A 23,707-nucleotide genomic window follows, 5' to 3' on the forward strand; every position below is an offset into this window, starting at 1 on the left:
CAGCGGGGGGTTTGCAGCGCCCTGCGGCGGGCAGAGCTGCCGTGGAAGAGGCACCCAGCCAGCGGGCAGGTTTTTATTAAACTTAACGCTCTTCAGCAGCATCCTGCCCGTTATTTTAAGGCAGAAAGATGCGTGCGAGCTGTCTGCCCTTAGGAGAAGGGCACACTGATGCCACTGAGACTTACGGAACTTTTTTTTGGTCCCATAAAGAAAAAAAGAACAAAGGCGGAGGTGAATTAGTGGAGCTTCCGTGCCAAAACACACATCTATCGGTGTAGTCGTGGCCGAGTGGTTAAGGCGATGGACTAGAAATCCATTGGGGTCTCCCCGCGCAGGTTCGAATCCTGCCGACTACGGTCTAATTATGCCTTTTTGCCCGCCCGCCCGGACGTTTTCCTTTTCCCCCCTCCCTTCCCAGCGACCGTTTTGCACCGAAGCCGCCCTCCAGCAAAACATCCGGCAGGGCGGCCGCTGCCAGCCCGAGGGAAAGGAGGCGGGACCCCGTGACAGCCGGACGCGGCCTCTCCTCTCGGCCCGGCAACGATCGGGAGCGACGCCGCCGCCCCGCGCCATGCAGCACAGCCCGGCGCCCGCCGTGCTGGTCACCACCAGGTACCGGGGAGGGCACGGGAAAGCGACCCCGCTGCCCGCCTCAACTCCTCCAGCACCCCCGGGCGCTGCAGCTGCGGAGCCGCTCGCCGCGGCCTCCCCTTGGCGGGGCAGGGCCCGCGCAGCCGCCCGGGGCAGGGAAGCAGCGCGGCGGCCGCCGCCGCTCGGGGAGCCCGGGGCGGGCGCCGCGGGGCAGCGGCGGGCGCGGAGGGGAGGCTGGGGGGCGGTGGCGGAGCTGAGGAGAGGCCGATGTGGGCGGCTGGTGTGTGGATTTGCCCCTGGGACACTCGGGATCTGCGCGGTTCCGCGAGTTACGTGGCGTTTGGCAGCCGGGAGCGATCGCAGTTGTGCCGTGACACCGGCTGTTGGAGTCCGTGAACCTGGAGGGTCTCTGCCAACCCACGACATTCTGTGATTCTGTGGTAACTTGGGGTCGTTTCCCTTCCACACTGACACTGCTGGAGACCCACCTTCCAGAAACGTCTTTTCTTTGCCAATGTTTTGAGGCAGGTCAGAAGGATTTAAAAATGATGCCTGAGGTGTAAAGTGACATTTGTGGGATGTGGTGTCACCAGGGCCTTCAGCCGACCCTCGTCTCCCTGCGCCCCGAGCCCCGTGTCCACCAGGCCGCAGGGAGCTCCTCTGGTTCGAAGTCAGGCCAGGGATGGGAAAAATATGTTTATTCTGTTTTCCCACCTAGGGAAACAGGTGGGTGCAGAGGCACTGCTTTCAGTTGCTTTAAGTTTTTAAAACCTCTCATTTTTTTACCCCTGTGAGGTATGTGAGACCACGTGAAAGCAGTTTCCTATCAGATGTGTCATGAGAAACAAGTGTTGATTCAGCAAGGTCTTGCCTCACACATCTGCCTCCTAGGACATAACTAGAAACTATTTCAATCACGTTAACTTCAAAGCCATTATTTTAATCCTTAAATATTTGGCTGTATTAGGGCCTGACTTCCTTTGGAGCAGTGGCCTTGGACCTTCAAACGCATCTGACTTAACTCACACGTGTTTTATAGGACTGACTTTGTGTATAGGTTTAGCTTGGAAATGGAAATCCGAACACCTGGATTTATTTTACAGTCAATAGACTTTACCACTTGCAAATTGTCCCACTGGTATTGGAATGCTTTCAGTGATTAAATTGGATATATATGTATGTTTAGGATTAAGGGTTTAGCAACTGGGTGTATTTTCTAGCTTGTGAGATTATGTAGCTGTATAGTTGTGACCTTTTTCACTCTTTACATGTACTGGTTTTGGTTTAGGAGTAGGATTCCTAGTTGCTGTGGTATTATAAATAAATAATAATTTGTATACTTGTAGTTAGACTATACAGAGAAACAAAAATGTTTGCTGGCTAATTTGTCTGATATTTTGCCTTCACTTAGTGAATAGTTGTACAAGTTTTTTCTTCTTTTGCTATGACCTGGCTTGTCGGAGTTTGGTCCTATCTGGGGTCACCCATAGAAGGAGGAGAATTGTTGGAGCTGGTGCTGCTGACAGGGCTGACTTTATCCAAGCAGAAAGTGCGGAGTCCGCTGTCCTGACCCCACAGACACCGGAATAAAGTTTCTCTGGTCGCAGTGCTTACATCCCTTACATGGCTTTCTTGCTTAGCGATGGCTGCTTTCCCTTCTTTCCCGTTTTGACATTTCGGCACAGAAAGCAGAGGAACTAAAGTACAAATCCTTTGCATTACATGCAAATCAAAAGACAGGAATGAAAAATTGTGGCTCTTCCGTGAGCTGTGGAAAGTGCTCTGTTCAGGCAACCCTTCCGCTGTCACGTGTGGATCCCACGTGATCCAGTTGTGCAAGCACAGTGTCACTGGTGTGAATGGTCCTTTTGTGTTCAGGTGAAGTCATTCAGGTTAGCAAACTTAACCATGCGCCCAAGTCTCCCCTGAACTGTCTGTATTGTAGACAAAAGTGTAATTTAAGGGATACACAAACTAGATTAAAGAGTAGAAACAATAAACCTCTGAGTCCCATTTAGTCAACCACCTTTCTCCTTTTTTAAAGTTACTAGTGTAAAAATCATTGTGTTTGATGTGAAAAATGCAATGAAACTACATTCTATCTTGGGATTTGTAGGTGCTGCTTCCGTTTGAGTAACAACAATAACAGTATTGAATGAATTAAAACACTGGGGCTGCTTATTTTGAAACTAAGGCATTACAAGAACTAGAGTAAGCTTTGGATATTTCGCTGTACCTGTCTCAGCCTCCCTGTGGGTTTCTATTAGTTTAGAATAATTTTTGTATTAAAAAACCCACACAGTCTTGTTGCTATGGAAGAAATAATAGTGGAAGGTTTACTGTAAGGGATGATAATGAAAGTGATCACAAGGTGTAAAGCAAACAAGCAAAAATATAGCTATTCCCCCTCCCTCTAATCACTTTCCATTACAGTCATTTTAGCTGAGACTTTTAACAACTTTAAATGAAAAACCCTGGGTGCAGGTAAGGCACTAATTCACTCTTTGATGCAGTAGCTGTCGTAGTGAAATTTTTGTCATTTCAGAACATCTGTACGTGGTTGGTGTTTTAACCAAATAAGACCATTCAGGAAGGATGGTTCAGTGGTGGTTTTTCTTTTATTTACATTCTGAGATGAAAAGCAGGTTAATTTGTCATTTGTACTCTGTGCCTGTGTTAACAGAAGTCAGTCACTCCTGAGTACCATCTGACAGACCTTTTTGCTGTCATAGCTGCAGTCACAACATTTGAGTGACTGCACATCTGGAGAACATTTCCTCTGATGCAGGTATATTTAAAAAACCCCAGATCCCACTGATTTTACTGGCATGTGTCCTTTGGATCAGCATTTTGGCTGCCAGTGAAGGAGGCAACACTCCAGATAGTGACAGTTACTTATGGGTTCAACAGACTGCTGGGTGAAAGTCAGGCACCTATGTGTTTATACATAAGCACTATTGATTCTGTGTTCAAAGTCCAACAACGTATAACTGAGAACAAAATTTTGTCTGTTAGTGTAAAGTCAAGGGTTTGGCTGGCAGAAAATGAGAACAGAATTGGAGCATTGGGTACCTAGTACAAAATCTTGGTGACAGTAGAGCTGTTGTTAAAGCCCTACTGTTTTGAACATGACTTGCAAAGAGGATTGGGTACAAAATTGGGCCTGCGCCCTTGTTTATTGCTGTCCAATTTATAGAGAACTCTCGAGATACTCTTTAAAAAGCTTTTTATTCAGTTTTGCATTGGAGATTCAGAAGCTGCCTTCCTGGGAAAACTCAAGTTTCAAAGGAACTGGTCAAGTTTTTACATGATGAGAGAAGCTTTGAATCTTTGTTTGAAACTAGATTACTTAAGCCTCTTTAAAGTGTATTTTAAGATCATACACCACATGCATACTTAGATGAAGAACACCTGTGTTAATTAATCTAAACTTCCCAAAGAAAGAGGCAAGAATTCCACAAGACACCTCTGCAATCCACAGGAAGTCCAGGGAAGACTTCACATTCCCCATACAGCTGAGGTTAAAAAAAAGGCAGAAAAATGTTTAATGACATTTTTTTAACAGTCCCTTTGATTTAATTAAAATTGTTCACTCACACATAGGAAGGATGCATGCAAAGATGTGTTCAGAGAGTATTCAATGCTCTGGATGATAAACTAATTCCTGCATCTCTCAGAGTACTTGGTTTCAGCAACAGCAGCAGTGAATGTACTATGGCTTGGCACGGGGGTAACTTTGCGGAAAGGGTGGCTCATCAGTTTTGGTTTCCAGTCTATTGAAACAGTCTGTTTATTTTGTTAAATATACCATTCTCTGGTGCCCCAACAACAGCTGCTCAGTCTTACTCTTGATGCGTGAGCACTATAACATGATCCTGGCATTCCTCTTTCAGAAATGTTTAAGTAATTCCTTGGGTTGGAATCCAGGGGGAAGTTGATGCCATGATTCAGTGGATCTGAAGCTGGCAGGAGAAGACAACGTGTTGAGTAAACTGCAGCAGCAGCTCCCTTGTTGTCTTTTCCTGCAAGAGGAGCCTTGGGTGGTTCTGACTGTTGGCAGCTCTCAGAGGTTAATGCTCTGATTCTTTGCCTAATTCAGCTGGTTCTGAAAGGACAGGTGGGTTTGTTTTCAGTGGGATTTTCTGTGATACTTTAGCTAGTGTACCCTTTCTGCTATTTGGCAACAAGACTGTCAGTCAGTCAAGACCAGAAGGCAGTTCAGAGAGATCATGTACTCACTCTTTTAACCTGCTGAGTCCTAGTAGGTATTTGCTTTTCCTCAAGGACCTCCACAAACTGAAACTGTGATTGGCCCAGGAGTCTGCTTCAGCAACTTCTGTTTCTATTTCAGGCTTCAATCTAGTTCCTTTGTTGGCTCTTAGAAACCTTGTCTCTGCACTCAAGCAAACTCATTCTTCCTTTCATGGCCTCCTTCAGCTATTGTCTCTGCCATTCCTGGGGATGTCCTAAGACAAAGGAGAGGTGGGTAGGGCATGGGGTGAATTCTGGTGAACAGACCTTTGCTTGAAAACAAGGCCAGATGATTGATCATGGGATCTTCTCATCTACCCTGCTGGGTAGGACAGCTCCTTCACCTCCTGTGGATGAAGTCCTGTTCTGAATGAATTCCCATCTTCTGTTCCCAGAAATGCTGTATTCCTGGCATTTTGTCTGCAGTGGCCCATGGCAGGTGCTTTGGGATAGAGTATTGGAAACAGGCCATGTCTAAATTTGTATTGTCGCAGAGTAGGAACAGTGTCATGTAGGGTCTGTCTGGTGTCCTGTTGAAACAGGAGTCTTTGCACTGACTTCCTTGAGCTTTGAACTGGATCCTTGAGAAACGTCAGTTAAAAGTCTCCCTGCCAATGTCTAAACTCTGCCTGTGTTTTCTTCCCTAGGCAAATTCAGAATGTGCACACGGGGCTGGATTTGTCAGTGCCAGAATACCAGGAAATCCACGGGAAGATGATGTCTGGCCATGTAGAGTATCGCATTGTCGTTGTAACCCGACTGGCTGCCTTCAAATCAGCAAAGCACAAGCCTGAAGATGTAGTTCAATTTATGGTAAATGTTTAATCAGTACTGTGTTAGTGATCAGGTTTTTTCTTTCTTAATCAGCTTTAATTATTTTGGTCCTGATGTAGCAGACACTTTGTCATCACAGCCTCCCTGGTTCAAGGTCTTTGATAGAAAAACACAGTCTGTACCATTCCCACGATAGGAATATTACAGTGTATTAATTGAATTTTTTATTCCAGGAGCTTAAAGCAACATTGACTGGTTTTTGTTGCCTTTAAGGCATTTTGCACTATGGGTCAACAAACAGAAACCGATTAAACTTTTTACAAGCTCTTCTACAAAATTAGTTTATCTGATATATGTATCAGCACTGGGACTTGGTACATAGACATGAAATAGATATGTAATAGTATATGTGAATGGAGAGAGAATCATGTGGGGCAATAAGAGGAATTAGCTTTGGAGTAGGTTAGCCCTGACCTATTAGCCTTGACGTGGTTTTTAAAATCCTTAGTAAGAGACTTTTATAAGGAAGTGTCGGTATAAAACATTATTGAGTTGGATTGTCTTTTTCATGATGCTTGCAGAGTAAAGGTTTGAAAATATAGCACCTGTTTTAAGTCATCTGTATGCATGTATGTCCGCTCGAGCTGTCTCACCTGGAACTGAGTTGATGGAAAAAGGTGCATTTAGGGTACATTTCATTTGATCTGCTTTAGCTGCCTGCTGAACCAGTCCCTAGAAATGTATTTCTCTGTCAGTTGGCTGTAAAGGGACTCCAAGGGATGCATCCTGTTGCATGCTGCGAACGTTTGCACTTTACAGGTGTTTTCAGGATGGCTATAGTGTCAGAGTGATGTGAGCACATGTTTACCTGGTAGACCATTAGCCCTAGTGTAATTGACACCCTGTAGAAGATACCTGAATAAATGGATGTTTACACAGTCTGATTTGCAGATAAAGCCACATCTGTCGATGTTTTGAAGAGGTGCATGGTGAGGAGATCTCATATATTTATCGCACTCCTTATGCTATATATAACTTCTTGGTAAAAGCAGCAATGCTGTCCTAAGAGTCTGTTCTTCCTTCTCGTCCCTGGCTGCTTGCTCTGCCTCCTGCTGTGCTTCCTTCTGTGTGCTGGTGTCATGTGCCTATTCTGTAACATCAGCTGAGGAACTAGTCCTGGCTAAAAATGAGCATTTAGGGGTTTGTTATTTAGTACTAATCCATACCCGTTTCTTGAGCCTGCGAGTTGCACAGCCCCATTACAGTTTGTTTTAGGACAGGGGAAGGTCCAGACATGGGCAGATAAAAGAAGGGGATGTGAAATCACTTTTTTTTTTCTGTAGCAAGACCAGCTTATGTCCTATAGTATATCCATGCAGCTCTGTGCAAGGAAGAACCAGACTAAACCCAAGGTGTTAAACTGGCCTATTGTCATCTAACATTTTGCTTCATTTAAGGAAAAATAGATAAAATCAGCTCATCTGTAAAGAGGAGAAAGACTTTCTACTGTGCCCCCCCTGCTTGCTGAGAATTTTCAGCACTTAGTTGCTCTTCTCAAGTGAGATGAACCTTTGCAATTTCTGTTCTGGTCGGGCCTCCTGACGTTTCATTCTTCATGAAGACGAAAACTGTGGTAGTCTGCCCGGAATAACATCTCATCAGATACATTTTTTTTTAGCTGACTAAGCCTGATGCATTATATAGTTGGGGTGTGAAAGTAATTTAAAACCTCAAGCTGGGAGGTTGGAGGGTGGATGCTTTGCATCTATTCATTCCATTGGGTTTTTTCTGTATTACTGAAAGGAACAGAGGGATTCACCTGTCCTGACTTATCCTGACTCTGTAAGTTGGATATTTTAATCTGAGTTTGGCCGTGCTTTTATGGTCAACAGGGAGAAAGGGAATGAGTTGACTCATCCTCTGGAAATGCTTCTCTTCTTTGACTGTAAACGGAAAGCATTCTACATGTTAGACAGCTGGGGCTTCAACTCCAGGCTAAAATTCTTAAGGCTCAGTTGAGTTGCACACAACTCACTGTCTATACCACCAGAGGTGCCCTGTGATTTTCCATCTGGTCCTCAGGAGGTTGTGGGTCTCCCATAGGTGCTGTGTGATATTTGCCTGCCCCACACAAGCCTCTTGTGATACCACGAAGCATCTCAGATGGCATGAGACGCAGAACAATCTGCTCTCTATGATTAGATGCCTGCATTTGCTGTGAATTTCTAAGCTCCCATCCCAGTCAGGGCAGTACTGTTGAGAAGAGCGTAGCTGAGCATCTCTGGTGTGGGGAATCCACTTTGTTTAATGTACATGGCTGGTATCATTTGAGAAACCCTAAGTTACCCTAGATGGCGCTGGCAGATGTGAGACAGGACGTGAAAGTTTTGGCACCATCCTGGAACAGCGTGAGGTAACAGTGCACACCATCCAAGGTACCACTAGCTGCCTGTGCTCAGATGACTTGAGTTCCAGTCACATCTTGCCAAAATGTAGTGACTGTATCTGACTGTCATGAGAGCTGAGACCCCTCCTGCAGCTCTCTTAACCTGAAGGCAAACCCCAGCCCTGCGGCTGCCAGGGGAGGTAAAACGCACCCGTAGTGTCTGCGTAGTGCCCTGTTCTACTGGGTGTTGTACCAGCACAAGCAGGAACCACAGCCCTTCGCCAGAGGCTTTGCAAGTGATTTGTAAGACAAACAGGTGACTAGGAAGCAGCAGAGAATAATGAGGTTACACTGGGCAGCAGGTGAAATGTCAAATTTGTATAGTGAGGAGTGGGAGGAGACATCTGAAAGGAGGAAAAAGAACAATGTGTGCCCGTTCTGCCTTCCCAAGTATGCAAGCAGAATGGGAGAGGGAACTTGTTGTTGAACTCACCAAATTTGAGAGGCTGAAGGAAGGAGCTGATGTCACAGTGCTCAGATGACAAATAGGTTGGAGAAGACAAGTAGGTGTCATAGGGTCTTCATTGGCTCCGGGTACATTAATTTGATTTTGACTACCTCAGGAGCCAGATCTGTGTTTTGAGAACCTTTGTCTTTATTTTTCTTCCCCTCTTTCTCTCCCTGCAATATCAGCTAAATTGATTTTTCTTGTCTACCTCTTCTTCCACCTGTTCCCAGTTGAAGTGACCCCCTTGCATGCTGATGCCCTAGGTGGCAGCAGTGAAACTGGCTTTCTGTGCATTAGGCTGTGAGCAAACACAAGTAGCGATGTGAACAAGCAGCATTAATTGATCAAATAGCTTCTCTGTATCCCCTGGAAAAAGGTGGTGAACAGGGCAGAAGCATCCTCTAAGCTAGCTGTAATCTCTGGGCTGCGATTTAGACCACACTGGATCAAGATGTGGTAAGGGCCTATGACCAAAACCAGATGAACAGCTCCAAGATTTCAGATCTGACCTCTGGCCTTTACTATAGGTATGAGCAATCCAGACTTCCCTGTTCCCTATCCTTAATGGGACTATGCAAAATCACTGTCATGGTGTTTCTAATTTAAATGCTTCTGAAGCATTAACAGAGGAAGAAATTAACTTCTGTGATGAATTTCAGATCTATATACGTAAGAACTGGGGGGATTTCTTAATTAAAAAAAAATCATTTGTAAAACAGAGCAAATAGGTTGTAGAACTGCTTAACCTGAAGGTTATATTTGATAATTGAAGGAAAAAGCTGAATTTCTTTCAAAGGTCAGAATCCTCTTGCCCTATTGAAACAGTGAAATTTGTTTTATCTTTGGTACTGCATCAGAGGTTCTACTGCAGAGGGAAGATGTTATTCTTGCCTGTAGATCTGGTATTTTCTGTGAGAAGAAGAAAAGGCTTCATTTATCTTAAATGCATTTTTTTCTAGCTACACCTTACCTTTTTCAGCAATTAACTTCTCTCTTCCTAGCCTTATTCAAAATCCACCCTGTCTGTAGTGCCTTCCCTTTCTACATGTACCCAGTTTAATTGCTTTTTACAAATTGCATTTGTTAGTCAAGATCTTTCTTATTCAAAGCTGAGGAAGCAACTACTGATGTTTGACAGACAGCACTTTTTTGGGAGGAATTTACTATAGAACTGTCTTCCTCTCTTATTGTGAGGGTGTGTGAGTACATGGTTATGTAATCATTTATGTTTTCATCATTGCCTGTTTGCATATGTTGTCCTTCTTTCTGTGGGCCTCAAAATCTGTGCGTTGGAGTTGCTATTTCCTGAACATACAAGTATGTTGTAAAGATAAATTTGCTCACATTATAACCTCTGTGTTGTGAGAAGGAAAAGAAAAAACCCCAGCTCAATGTAGCGATAGTTTCAGGAGCTGCTAAGAATTCATGTTAATTAAAAAGAAATACTAGAGTGCTTGCTCTTCTGCTGGGCAAAACAGGTGGGGAGAACAGCATGTGGTCGTGTAATTAAAATCCACCAAAATGCAAACCCATGAGGTCACCAATCAACATTCTGGTGTGGCTTGAACAGGGAGTCTACAAGTGGAAGGTTGGTTTGTGCTCTCTATGAGAAGGGGTGCTTTTGATTCCTGAACCCAAAGCTGGTGGCTGTATAAAGGACAATGCTGCTGTACTGCCACTTTGTGACAGTGTTAAGAAGTGGGCTTGGTAAAAGAAAGTCACAGTAGCCATAAGTATTTTGTGAAATACTGTAAGATCAAGAGTCCTCTTCACTGGTGTGCGTTGGCTGACCAAAGGGCTTGGGTTAGTTCTGAGATCTCAGTTTCCCTGAAATCTTTGAGATAAATATAAAGCACATGAAGGCTAGTTTGAGGTCAGAAATAGGGCATTAAAAGGAGCCTAGGGAAAAAGGAAGCATTAAATCCCATTAATACTGAGTAAGATCAAATTCTCCTATGCACATCTGAGAGTCGCAGGCTCGTATCCTGCAGGCATTCTGGTGTGTGTACTTTCATGCATGAGCTTCTCCTGAAGAAGGGGGCAAGGCACATGTGGGAGATTTGAGGGATTAGCAGCAAACTTCAGGCTTTCACTTTGAACTTCCCGGTGGTTTTCTTAGCCTTCTAGCTATATTTGATCATATTCAACTTACTTATTTGTTCCTGGTGTAAAAAAATATTCAAACCCATCCTTGCCTCTCAGTTCTATGTTGGATGTTAATTGTTACAGGCAGATAGGGTCTTGACCTGGCAAATATGCACATGCTTTGCTGTATTTGCATGATTAACTCCTTTGAAGTGAAGTAGATTGAGCCTTTGATATTGTGACTTGACAGAACTCCTTGAAGTGCGTGCACTCAGGTGGTTGGGGTTTTAGCTGAACAGTGTTCACAGAGTTCAGTTAGAGACATGGAGGGCGAGAGGATAAGTACAGGATCAAGACCTAAAGGGATTACAGGCAGCAGAAGAAAAATATTTCCATATTAATCAAATTAGACCTTGTACACTTAATAGGATTGATGGAATGTTTTTTCAAGCAGTGTTTGTTTTTTTATCTTGACATTTTGGGCCATAGGATTCATCAACTCTTTTCAAATGCCTGTGAGTGGTAACCAGGAAAAGCACAAATTAATTTTGCTACATGCTGATACTCCTTTCTCCTGGAAAATTGCCAGAGGATGTAAAATTGACGAGGTACAAAATCGTCACAGCAAAGCAGTGCTTTCTGACTGGTGAGGTGTGAGAATGCTTTGAGTGACACATGGGACTTGACCTGAGAAAATACAATCGGTGAGACCCCTGTGACCCCAGTGCAAGCCAGACATGGACCTGTTGGAGAGGGGCCAGAGGAGGCCACAAAAATGGTCATAGGGCTGGAACAGCTCTGCTGTGAGGACAGGCTGAGAGAGTTGGGGTTGTCCAGCCTGGAGAAGGCTCTGGGGAGACGTTACTACAGCCTTTTTCAATATATAAAGACGACTCCTAAGAAAGATGGAGACTTTTTACCAGGGCCTGTACTGACAGGACAAAGTGCAATGGTTTTAAACTGAAAGATGATAAATTTGGATTAGACCTAAATAATAAAGTTTTTACGATGATGGTGGTGGTGAGACACAGAAACAGGCTGCCCAGAGAAGCTGTTGATGTCCCATCCCTGGAAGTGTTCAAGGTCAGGTTGGACAGGGCTCTGAGCAACCTGATCTAGTTGATGTCCCTATCCATGGCAGGGCCTTGAACTAGATGATCTTCAGAGGTCCCTTCCAACCCAAACTATTCTGTGATTCTAAATGCATCAGGCTGAGGCTGATTGATTCAGCCATTCTTACTGCTGCGTTTCAAGCACCAAAACCAAGGTAAAGATGAATGAAGATCTAGAGGAGGCAGCAGCAGCTGGGGTTTGAGACAGAGGGACGGGAGAACAAGACCTGCAGCTGTCGAGGGCTTGCAGGGGCCAGCACCAGGCTTAGGTAAGCGAGGTTTGGGCTGGAGGTTTAAGATCTGGCCTGTGTGGTGGGTTATCCCAGCAGAGGGCATCCCCACACCGCTGGAGACGAGCTCGAGGGGTGCGCTGCGGCTGTTGGGCAGCACCTTGTGTGCTTTGGACACAGCATTATCAACTCGTGTGCTGTGTTGTCTGGCAGGGTTGCTGGTGGTGGTCAGAGCCCACGCAGATTCACAAAGGCTCAATTACTGATATGATGCGAGGGTGTGCATTTACTTTAGGTTCAATGGTCTAATTAGACATAAATTGAGATTCATTAATAAATTACAGAGCTTGAGAGAGGAGGAATGAAAAGTGGGGAAAGAAATAAGTTTGTAAGTCTCAGTTCATCGTTACTTTTTGAGTATTTTAAAGCTGTTTTGGCATAGTCTTGTTGATTGGCTGCTGTCTTTTAATGCTTTTAGACATTAATTTGTTATTTATTATTGAAATTAATTAGATGTTGAGCATTTTTCACAAATCAGACTTGATTTTTTTTCCTGGGTGGAGGGCAATATTGTTTATTCTTTTGAAAAAGTACCAGTGAATTCCTCACTGACCTTACATTTGTGCTTATGTAGTGTTTTTGGGAGAGGCTCTGGTGTTGTACCCTGTTCAGACTGCTACTAGAACCTAGCAAACTAGAAGTGTACAATTCAGAAATTCCAGAAATGCTTTCTTCTCTCTTTTTGTGGTATCTCTCAAAGGGAGGATTGTCTTATTCTGGGAACACTGTTTTATTGACATCACTTTTGTGCTTAGCAGCTGAATTGCATGTCAGTCCCTGCACATTGTTGCTCATGCTTACCTGAGTTGCTTACAGGAAATTAGTTGAAAATTTATGTTTTTCATGCTCCTGTTGACTCAGGTTTGATTTTGTGCTTCAGATCTTTCCTATGGAGCTGCTTGCCTTTTGTGACTGGTCACTGACCCCATACTGAACATCGCACAACGGAATTGCAAATATTTTTCGAACCAGCTCACTTTGTTGATAATTACTGCAAAAGGCAGGGATGCATGAAAGCCAAGGTGGTTATTGCTCTTTATGCTTATGTCCAATTTAGGAAACTAGCTGAGGTGTGTCTCTTAATGTCAGGACCTGTTCTCTGGGCTGGAGGACAGCTGGTGCAGTCTGGCTGCATCCATGGTATGAAACTTTCTTACCCCGTGCAATGGGCATTAGAACCCAAAGTGGCTACTGAGTGGTCTCTGCACTGGAATAAATCTTGGGCCGACAAAATATCTGTAGGAGTGCCAGCTGCCCAAAGTCCAAACTGTGCCAGACATTGTCAGGTTCCTGTAGTCACTGTTGGTCTCTTCTCCCAAGTAACAGGTGATAGGACAAGGGGAAATGGCCTCAAGTTGCACCAGAGGAGGTTCAGATTGGATACTAGGAAAAACTTCATGAAAAATGTTGTGAGGCATTGGAACAGGCTGCCCAGGGAAGTGGCTGAGTCACCATCCCTGGAGGTGTTTAAAATATGTGTAAATGAGGTTTGTAAGGACATGGTTTAGAGGTGGACTTGACTGTGTTAACGGTTGGACTTGATCTTAAGGTCTTTTCCAAACTATATAACTCTATAACACTAATAGACACTCTCAGGTTCCAATGCCTGGGAGTATGCCCTTATACTGTTTAGTTCGCTAGTATAGATACAGCTTACGGCTTCTGGGTCAATCTGTACCTTGTTTTCCTTCTATTTCTATGCTTTTTATTAGGCTGACGTTCTTTTTTCACTGTGTTGGCAGAAAAACTCTGACTTCTCCCATCCCAGTATGTGATGCTTGAGTCTCTCTATCTTTTATGTTGCAGTATTAATTAGAATTCACTCCACTACAGTTCACCAACCTGTGTCACAGGAGGATCAGAATTGGACCCTAGTAGACGATCAGTCTCATACACACTGCGCTAGCACTAGTTTTTGGGGTTGTGTTTTTTTAATCTGACTCTGTATTTGTTGAAACACATTATTAGATTAGGGGGCTGTGGAGAACCATGATGAATATACTGTCTGCGTAACACCACTGTCACGGAGGCTGACAGTCACTGTCCATTATACCTGTAACGTCAGTTAGAGACAGTGTTTTGTTTGTGTGGGATTTTTTTTTGTGTTGATTTTTTAAGGTATTAAATTTAAAACTTGAAGTGGAATAGAAGCAACACCATTTCTAACCACTGTTCCCATGGTTATCTCTTTCCTTCTAGTATCTTGGCCCTTGTTTCTCCTCAGGCTTCCTGTCTTTGTCTGCAGAAGCAATGACTCCATTCACTGCTGGCATCGTCTTCTGCCTCTATGAGAACCTGTGGGGCATGGCCAAGTTGTTGGTTTTTATTTTCTCATGGATAAACTGAATAGTCAGGGGTCAGCTGAGGCCTTTGCCCTTTGATTTCTGCATTAGCTGTTCCGCAGGGCAGCGAATGTGCCAGTTTTTCAGGCCTTAGCAGCCAGAAGGGCACTGGAGCCCACCTGATCGGAAAAATGCGGTCTTCTGGCTCAATGGTGAAAAGATTCAGGCTGCTTTCTCTATCGGGTCCCTCCCTGGCTGGGCTTCTTTTCCTTCTGTCTCTCAGGGCTGGACATCATATAGCCCATTTGTAGTGGACAAGGATTTTTGCTGTCAGAGGAAAGTATCTGGAGCAGTGACCTTCCCCGTATTTTGTTAGTTGATGACTCAGAAAAATGAACATTGGGTATCTGGCAATGAACTTCAATTCCATTAGGGAGAGGATTTTAATAACAGAATTAGAAGACTGGCAACAATGCTCGGTGATTCACTATGTAGATAACAGGCTTTAATAGGCTGTATATATCCTTGGTAATACATGTTTTCCCACTTCAGTTTCCAGGGTTGGTGTTTCACAGTGCTTAAACTGCTCCTCATGTCTCCCCTGTAAAGAAACTCACCCGGGCAGCGTGTTTCATTGCAGGTTTCCAAGAAGTACAGCGAGATTGAGGAGCTCTACCAGAGACTGGCAGCGCGGTATCCACAGGCTTCTCTTCCACTCTTGCCTAGAAAACTTCTCTTTGTGGGGGAATCTGACATCTGTGAACGAAGAGCGATGTTCAATGATATCATGAAATTCATCTCAAAACATGAGGATCTAGCAACAAGTCCTGAGTTACTGGAATTTTTAGGTAACTAAAAGATGTGAGTGTCCCCTCTCCCACAAATGTGCTTGATAAAAGCGTTATTAAGTTCTTAAATTAGGTAGTCAGAAACTAGAGAATGCCAGAATCAAGGCTGCCACTGAAAATATCCTCTTGTACATCTATGATGCTGCATAGTGATATCTGCTGGTGTTTTCCCCTCTTCTCAGCGGACACATGCTTCGTTCAGAAGTAGTGATAGCACAGTGCTCACTTTGAAAGTATCTGTCCCACTGTCTCGGCTTTCCCTTGGGCATCTACCTAAGCTGTGATTCAGAACACGAAAGTTCAAAAGGCTAAATAATCATCTTTTATCAGTGGAGAGATGGATCCTAAAGGGACAGTGCAGGGTCTCCCTTAGTGAACAACTGTTCCACGTTTTGTCTGGTTTTTATTCCTAATGAAATTGCTAGACCTTGCTGAAGAGGGTCCTAAAGCAAATTATCAACCCTGAGAAAGATTTGAATAAAATGCAGATTCTTTGCTAGCTAAACCCATTCTCTGGCCTTTTTTTAATTTTTCTTAGCCTCATGTCCAGATCCTGCTGCCTCTTCCAGGGTTTCGTATAGTTCCTTTCTTATGTTCCTCATGCATAGCAGGGAGTCATTGAATGAATGGAACGGATGGGCTGTCTGTTCGTAGTTCAGCTGAGAGCTGCTGAGCAGAGAATACTGCAGCCTGGTGCTCTGCAGCATTCGCAGGGTAGTGTTAGTTTAAGGAACGGAAGTTGCAAGATGCTGGCAAGTCACCATGTGTGAACAGCCCATTTTGCTGAAGTGTCAACTGTGGCCAGATTAGAACTTCAGTGGGACTGGCAGCTTCCTAAAGTCAAAGGGGGCAAAATTGCATAATATTTGGCAAAATCCTTTTGTTCAGAAGGGTTTTGGAGTGTTTGGTTTGTGGTCTTTTATTATTTTTTCCTTGGCAGTGTTCTCTTGGAAGTAGACCCCTTGCACAGAGAATTCAGAATTTGTGTTGATTAACCTTTGCATTCTTATTAACCTAACATGTCTACAGCTGAATTAGTTTGGACTGTTTTTATATTGTGGACAGCTTGGGTGAAAGTAAAGTGACCCGTTCATCGCAATCTGCTTTAGAATAATGTAAGTCTCACCCAACCAAACCAGGTGGAATTCGGTACAGACACTGCAGATCCTCAAGCTGGTTGTGTACACTTTCCTTACAGGTGCTGCAGACACAGGTGATACATTCAGGGGTGTTTAGGAAGAATCAACATGGTAAAACCCAGATGACTGTGGGGATAAACAGCATCCAGACATCCACTGCCCACCCTGACCAGCACTCGCTTCCCTGCAAGGGGAGCGTAAGACGACTTGCTAGGTGTAGACACGCACATTTAGTTGATGAAGTCTGCCCTGGGTGGTTTGGCAGATGCAAGCATGAAAAGCTGGGTGTGATGAGTCTCTCATGCCATGTTACTTTAACAGTCAGAAGGATGAAACCAGGAATTCTATTCGTTCTGGTTTTCACTAGCATATTTTTAGCTAGTCTCAGTAGTTTAAACTGCTTTCCTGAGCATCCAGAGACTCCACAGCAAGGAACAGTTCTCTCCTCATTCTCCTGGGCTTTGCACGTTAGAAGTATGGTGAGAAGATTTGGTCTGTTTGCTGAATTTGCACAGTTGGATGGATCTTGCATACTGAAGGGAATTAGAACTTCAGGCTTTATTTTTGAGACTGAATTGAAGAGCTGCTGTGGAAACCTTTTTGTGCTGTCCAGTGTGCTTTAACTGTAGCCGAAATTAGTCGAAATAGTAACAAAAAGTGGACTTTATTTCAACTAGCTATGTGAAACTTATCCAACTACATCTGAGCAGAGTATTTACAGTCACTCTTTAGCTGGTGGAGAGAAATAGGCACTTCAGAGGGAAACTCCTTCTCAAACAACTTAGTTTGGGTGGGATGAATCACCACGTGGAAATTCTATTGTTTCTATTGACTATAGAGGGAACGTAAATAAGCAGCTTAGACATGTGCTGTTATGTCTCAGATAAAGTTCATTTCCTCTGTCTTTTCTTAACTACTTTGAATCAGTAAACAGATCAGGCACATAATGACACATCAGTGGATGGAAGGGACAGTCAGGAATGTTGAAAGAGTTTCAGAAAAAGTTATCATGTCCTTCATTCCCCAAGCAAAACCATCAGGAACAGGTGAAAGGTATTAAATAAAACATAGTTATCTTGTGTACTCGGTTTTGCATCCGTTACTGTATTTTGCAGGAACAAAATCTACTAGTGCCATTGACTTCAAGGGTAAAAACATTCCTGATGACAAGGAGAAAGAAGATGAAGAAAATGAAGCATTGGATTTTTTCAAAGAGGAGAAGACACCTGACTTAATCTCACAGCTTTCATCAGTGGAAAATGCCAAGAAAGGGGGAGAAAAAGAAAAGGAAGAGGAGGAAGAAGAGGAAGAAGATTTAGATCCTCTTGGTATAATAAGGTATGGCTGAAAGTGCTGTTATTTTGTTTTTAGCCTAGTTTTCTAAACTGTCCCCTCATCTCAACATTTTATAACATCGACCACTTTCAGCTGAATTTCACAGAGGAGAAGAAGCCTCTGCAGTTCGTGAACGAATGTGCCTTGATAGAGGCAAGAGACTTTGTAGCATCTTTTTACTGCATTCCTCAGGAAACCCTTATGTGGAGGTGCCACATGCTAAGTGCTGCTGAGGCATAAGCAAAAACAGCTAGAGAAACAGTAACTGAATCAAAGCTTGCTAAAGTTTGTATCTGGGTTTGCTTACCAGTCCAATGATTTTCAGACTTTTTTTTCACTTCAGGGTAGAATTTCTTGCCTTGTTCCCAAAAACTTTCTTAATTACTGAAGCCTGGAAGCAAATTTAGTTACTCAGTGGCTGGGATCATGAGTCATGACTACTTTTTTTAGGGTGTCTCAGGCTTTAGATGCCCACGTAGGAAAGACCTAGCTGTTCTTGATCTTCAGTAAGCACTGACTGGCTCAACTGAATTGTTTAAGTCGCCCACAATCACCAGCCACTACTGAATGTTGTCTTGGACTCAGTGCTTCCAATGCTTCTTCACAGCAATAGGCAGTAACTGATAGTAACAGGCCAGAGCCCTCTTTTACTGTTTCCCAATTACCTTGAATCATTTCCGAGGGGATCATTCGCTCCAGGCTCTAAGCTGGAGTCTCTCACACTAAGTCAGGTCAACTACAGTGATTAATACTGGAAGCGTCATTTGGACTTTGCTCCTGCTGTTATGATCATATGTGATTGTTGATGTCCAGATATCATCCTTTTTACTGAAGTGTTTAATCCTTTACATAACAACAGAAAACTTTAAATATTATTCTTTTGATAAAGCATGTGCTTAATTACTCAGCATCAAAATTATTCCTTTGCTGAGGAAGAGTTTAAAAAAGTTAAATAACTATTTACAATGAGAAGTTAGATAAAGCAGTGCTTCCCACAAAGTGGTCCTTAGTTGGTAAGTTTACAAAAGAAGCTGTCCTTTTTTGGATAGGAAAATGATATATTGGGTTAGCAAATGCAATGTTGTATTTTCCGAGTTACAACGAGTATAAGCTGTAAAGAACTTGCCGTTCCAAAACAAGCAAGAAGTTTGCTTTTCTGCCCTGCACAGTTTGAGATAGCATTTGAAAGTCTGTATTATTTTGGTCTTTTAATGCATTGAAGGATGACAAGATCTGGTATTTAATCCTCATTTTGTTTATTGCTTCCATTCCTTTCGAGGACAGAATTCTTGCTGAATCAGAATAACTTCACTTATATAAGGAGTATGATCTTCACTGGTACGGCCCTGCAGCATGACATGTTATGCAGTCATATGTTTTTCACTCTAAACCGGTGGTAGGCTATCTATTAAAAAAAACCTCCATATGTATTTATTATTATTTTTGTAAATCTCACATGTACAGTGTCGAGGCAGAAACGTGACAGTGGAAATGAGAACCCTGACTCTGATTTTACATTGTTGTCCTGTAACTCATCCTGCTTCCATGGAAGATATTTTTAATTCAAATCAGTGGAGATCAGATTGGACATAAGCATCATATCCCAGCTTTATTCCATCTAGTAATAGGTGTCTGGTTAAGAGGCCAAAGGCAAGAGCTGTCTCTCAGTGGATGGGCATTTCTTGGGTGACCATTTTTGGCTGTCTTCTATGCACATTAAGGTGCTTACATGCTTTAAAGAGGGAGCTTGCAGGCCTCACAGCTTTAGTTCTTCACATGTGCTTGAAGTTACTTTGGGTTGGGGATGAATAAAAAAGGAGGTGATGCAGACTGGACAAATATGTTTAGTAGCAAACTGCTCCTTAATGCCTAGTAAATTCAGGTTAAAACAAGTAATAATCCATGATCCTTTCCCTTTGAAAACATGTAATGTCAGCGCTGAAACAAGCTTGTCCATTCCAAGTATCATCAGTGGCCAGCAGAGCTCTGACCTAAACTGAATCATGTGTTTGGCATAATCTCACAGGTTTTTTTCTTTCTGGATGAGGATGAAACTGCTCCAGTAGCACAGGCCTCCATATGTTGTCATCACGCTTCATTTGGTAACAACAACTCCTCCCGGGCCAGAAGGATGTGACTTGGACTTGGCCCAGCATTGCTGCTGTGCTGCTGAACCACCACATAGCCAGTTAAATATACTGGCCTTAGGGGTAAAATGCTCAACCGGGGTGTCTTTTTTCTGGCTTTGTATTGCTGGTGATCATCCAGGTGGAAGCTTACAGTGGTCTGGTTCCTTTTGCCTGGAGGAGACATCCCAGTTGTGCTGGTTCTCTCCTCTGCATTCAAGACTGTGTCTGAGTTGCTCTTTCATGTCTGGTCAGCAAATCACTTGCCAGTTCAGCTCTTCAGCTTTTGCGGATATAAGTGGGGGTCTCCAAACTGTGTTTCCTTGCTGTATGATTCTCATGCCCCAAAGCTTGCTTTCTGTGTTAGCAGAGTCATCTTGGACCATGTCTGGAATTCTTAGCAACAGAAAGACTTGTTTTTTTCCTTGTCTAAATCAGGGACGTATCAAAAACCATAATACATATTTCCAATTAAATTTTCAGCTTTTAACCCCCCTCCTCCTTTATTTTTATCCCCAGAGCTGGTTCTTCCTAGAATAAGAGGTGCTAAAAATTAGGTTAGATTTGCGGGGTGCAGTGTTGAAATTCATTTGAAATATGTTTTTCTAGGTGTGCGCTTTCTCCTCTTCACCCACTGCCCTTCTTGATAGTGTGGACTATTGTTATTCCAGTGTGTTGTCATCAGTTACTCTGCAAATTTTCCTGGGCATTTCTAGCAATCTTTTCAACTTTGGACAAAATGTACAGGTCCTCTAAGAAAAAGTGCTCCTAATACAGAGTAGGATGGTCCTTTGACATCAGCTGTGCAGCAGGGAATGAATATAGTGTACTCAATTTTGTAGCAATAGCACATTTCTAGCTCTGTTTCATTTTGCTTGGCAATGTAAGTGTACAGTGACTTGTAAGTCACAAAGCTGTCATAGCCAAACTATTATTTTCTTTTAAGTTTTTTAGAGTCTCTTTTATTTTCCTTTTTGTTTTTTTTTTTTTTTTTTAATTTTTCTGGTAAGCCACAATCATTAGAATATCCCTTCATTAAAATGTTTTAATTCTTTTACACGTGGGAAGTCAGATATGTATTTTACTCCACATTGTAGGGACAATATTAGGTATATTGACTTATCTTTGTCTCTGTTCTTCTCCTTAAAGTGAATGCTATACTGCTCTTTATCACTCTATATCTTTCTCAACATTTGCAGATACATATTTTTAAGTGGTTAGTAGGCTACCACGGTGCTTTTACAATATAGCTGGGTTTTGAGAGGTGCAGTATCTTTTAATACTGCTGTCTCTTAAAGGATTTTCCTCATAAATTGCAAAATATGACTGTGTGGCTAGTTACAGTTGCAGGGGTTTCTCCAGCTGAAATACCTTCAGGAATGAAAGAAGCAGGAACCACAAGATCTAAAAGAGGTTAGTTCTGTGAAGGGAAAGACATGGAAGGTGGCCACAAGACGGAGGAGCTATTCACCCATGGCTAGGATATTCTTGATGAGACTGCTGAAAATTCTGCAATGGAAAAGGGTGTAATTTGCCAGTGGCTCGAGAGAGGATTTGCATGGAGCGAAGAGAGCAGCATGGAGCAGGAATCCGGAGCAGTATCGATGCTGATCAGCTCAGCCATGCCAGGGCGGGATCTGGCCATGTCTACACCATTACGTTCTCCTGTCCTCCAAATTAGGTTTACTATGTCCAGAATGCCCAGTGGGAATGGCTGCTGGCCTGGGCTGTCTTCTTCACTGGAGACATTCAAGACCCACCTGGACACACTCCTGTACAATCTGCTCTGGTGAACCTGCTTTAGCAGGTGGGTTGGACTGGATGATCCTCAGATGTCCCTTCCAACCCCAACCATTCTGTGATTCTGTGATTAGGATGGTTTAGGAGCAGGTAGGTTGTCCCGTGCCAGGGGAGCACCAAGGACTGTCCTAACAGTTGAATTGTGGAACTAAACTCCTGTGGTCAGGCCCAGGGGTGTGAAGGAGTCACTAAAAAAAAATAGTATGGCCCTGAGCTCCTCTGCCCCCAGAGTTAGCTTTGTGCCTGCCACCGTGTTTGCTCTCAGTCTGTCCTGAGGGTTCCCTGGGGTTTTGCTTTCTGTAGGAAATTGAGGCAACTGGCTGTGGATTTTTTCACTTGATTCAAGCAGGACCAAGTTAGGCATTTCTAGCTCTGAATCTTCAAACAGTTTAAAAACTACATCACAATAACTGAATTTGATTTTATCTTCTCCCTCTGTGGATGAACTATGCAGTTTTACTGTTTGTAGGCTGAAGCCAAGAGCTTTAGTATCTCTCTCTGCTCACTTTGTAGTTAAACCAGCAGTATTTAGTACTCATATTCAGTTTACTCCAATAAACCTGAGACGGCAGCTGATCAAAATGACTCAGAACCAGCTCCTCTGAACAAAGCAGCGACAATTTTCCTGAAGGAGTGTTGCTGCTTCGTGGGTTAAAGCGTGCAGCAGCCCTGTGCATTCATTTCTTCAGCTGCAATTAATAGTTGCTCACCAGCTTGGGAGAAAACACCTTTTCCTGTGGTTTCCTTTCTGCCCGCATCAGTTCTCCGCAGCCCCTGCAGGAGCCTCTCCTCCGCACGCCGTTCCCTCCCTTCCGTCCTTTTTCCTCTGCCTCCCTAAATCTTTCAGGGACAGCTTATCCTCCCTCAGCCCTAGTTTTTTCCTGGCAAACTGCACAGAGGTGGGTATTCCCCAGGCAAGAGCTCTTCTATCTCCTTGGGTCTCCTGGAGAGTTTCTGTCTCTGCTCTCCACCTTTGCTATTGTTTCAGCGGATTTCCCCTCGTGGCTTCTCATCCAAATTGGTGCCTTCCCAGAGGCATAAAGGCACGTGGGTAGGTGGAAGGTTTGCATCTGTTGTGTATAAATACAGATACAGCTGACTCCTGAGAATAGTTAGGAAGGGATGGGACTGGTGAGGGCTGACCTTTTGGGGGCCTTCTGCCAAAAGTTTCTTAAAACCTTGTAGCTAGTTGCTGCCGAGGTCAAGCTCAGCCAGTCCTGGTGCCAGAGGTTTGCTGTTGCTGGGTTTAGTTGATAAGGAGATTATTAAAGGACTTGGGGCCTTTTCTGGCTGCAGATGAAATGGGCGATGGCTTTGAACAACAGATTGTCAGGGAAGGAGCAGCCAGGCAGCCCTGGCCTCGCCAGAGCCACACAGAGCCAGGCTGGCTGCAGGAGGAGGTGAGTTGGTGCACAAGCCAGCAGTTGTTTCTGGGTTGTGTCCTTCACTTTCATGTCTCCCAGCCCCTTAGTGGCAGCTAGGCTAGGCTGAGCTGTCCCTTTTTCCCTTTTTCCCCTTTTTCCCCTTTTTCCCCTTTTTCCCCTTTTTCCCCTTTTCCCCTTTTCCCCTTTTCCCCTTTTCTCCTTTCCCCTTTTCTTTGTGGCAGAACAGCCTAGGATGCCCTCAGCCTTTTGTCTTTGGGGGAGAAATAAGTGCTAACATTTGACCTTGCTTCCTTTGCAGTAACCTTGTGCTGCTGAGAATGGCTGACAAAGAGACAGAAATTTGCTTAAGAGCATCCTACCTTTAACATCTTTCTGAGTGGTTTTATTGACAGAGTGCTCAGAGCTGTAATAGGTGAGGGCAATATGCTTGCCAGTGGATTTTTACCTCCAAGGAAGAGAATTTCTGCAGTCTGGAGCAGTGTCATGACACAGCTGCAGTCTGCTGGGCAGATGGTCTGGAGCAAACTTGTCAAAATGTGTGTTCAGCTGCTGTGTCTTCTGGTCCTTGGTCTGCAGGGTTGTACTCCTGCCATTCCTCAGGATCCCATTCCTCAGGCATCCTCCTGCTCCTCAACCACTCATAAATTCACAACTACTTTTTGGTCTAGCCAAGTGTGTCCATGATTTCCCTCTGAATCCAGTAGGGTTCATACACAGCAGTAGAAACACTCGTCTGTCTGTCCAGATAAGCTGAGAGACAGCGGAGGTGTCAAAACATCAAAGAAGAGAGAAGGT

At 43.7% G+C, this 23,707-nt stretch overlaps 1 protein-coding gene and 1 non-coding gene across 3 annotated transcripts in view; both read left to right on the forward strand.

Moving 5' to 3' along the window:
• Window positions 1–274: 274 nt before the first annotated feature.
• Window positions 275–356, forward strand: TRNAS-AGA (transfer RNA serine (anticodon AGA)). The gene has a single exon. It is a non-coding gene; the product is annotated as a tRNA-Ser (tRNA).
• The window catches only part of HS1BP3 (HCLS1 binding protein 3), a 55,919-nt gene continuing 32,561 nt past the window's right edge, over window positions 350–23,707 (forward strand). For both annotated transcript variants that reach the window (XM_065055788.1, XM_065055789.1), the window contains exons 1-4: window positions 350–612; window positions 5,490–5,655; window positions 14,920–15,127; window positions 17,382–17,604. In XM_065055788.1, the coding sequence (XP_064911860.1) occupies window positions 365–612; window positions 5,490–5,655; window positions 14,920–15,127; window positions 17,382–17,604 (845 nt within the window). In that variant the 5' untranslated portion in view covers window positions 350–364. The remainder of the gene's footprint in view (window positions 613–5,489; window positions 5,656–14,919; window positions 15,128–17,381; window positions 17,605–23,707) is intronic.

The sequence above is a fragment of the Columba livia genome, chromosome 3, assembly GCF_036013475.1.
Source record: "Columba livia isolate bColLiv1 breed racing homer chromosome 3, bColLiv1.pat.W.v2, whole genome shotgun sequence".
In the NCBI taxonomy this organism is placed as follows: domain Eukaryota; kingdom Metazoa; phylum Chordata; class Aves; order Columbiformes; family Columbidae; genus Columba; species Columba livia.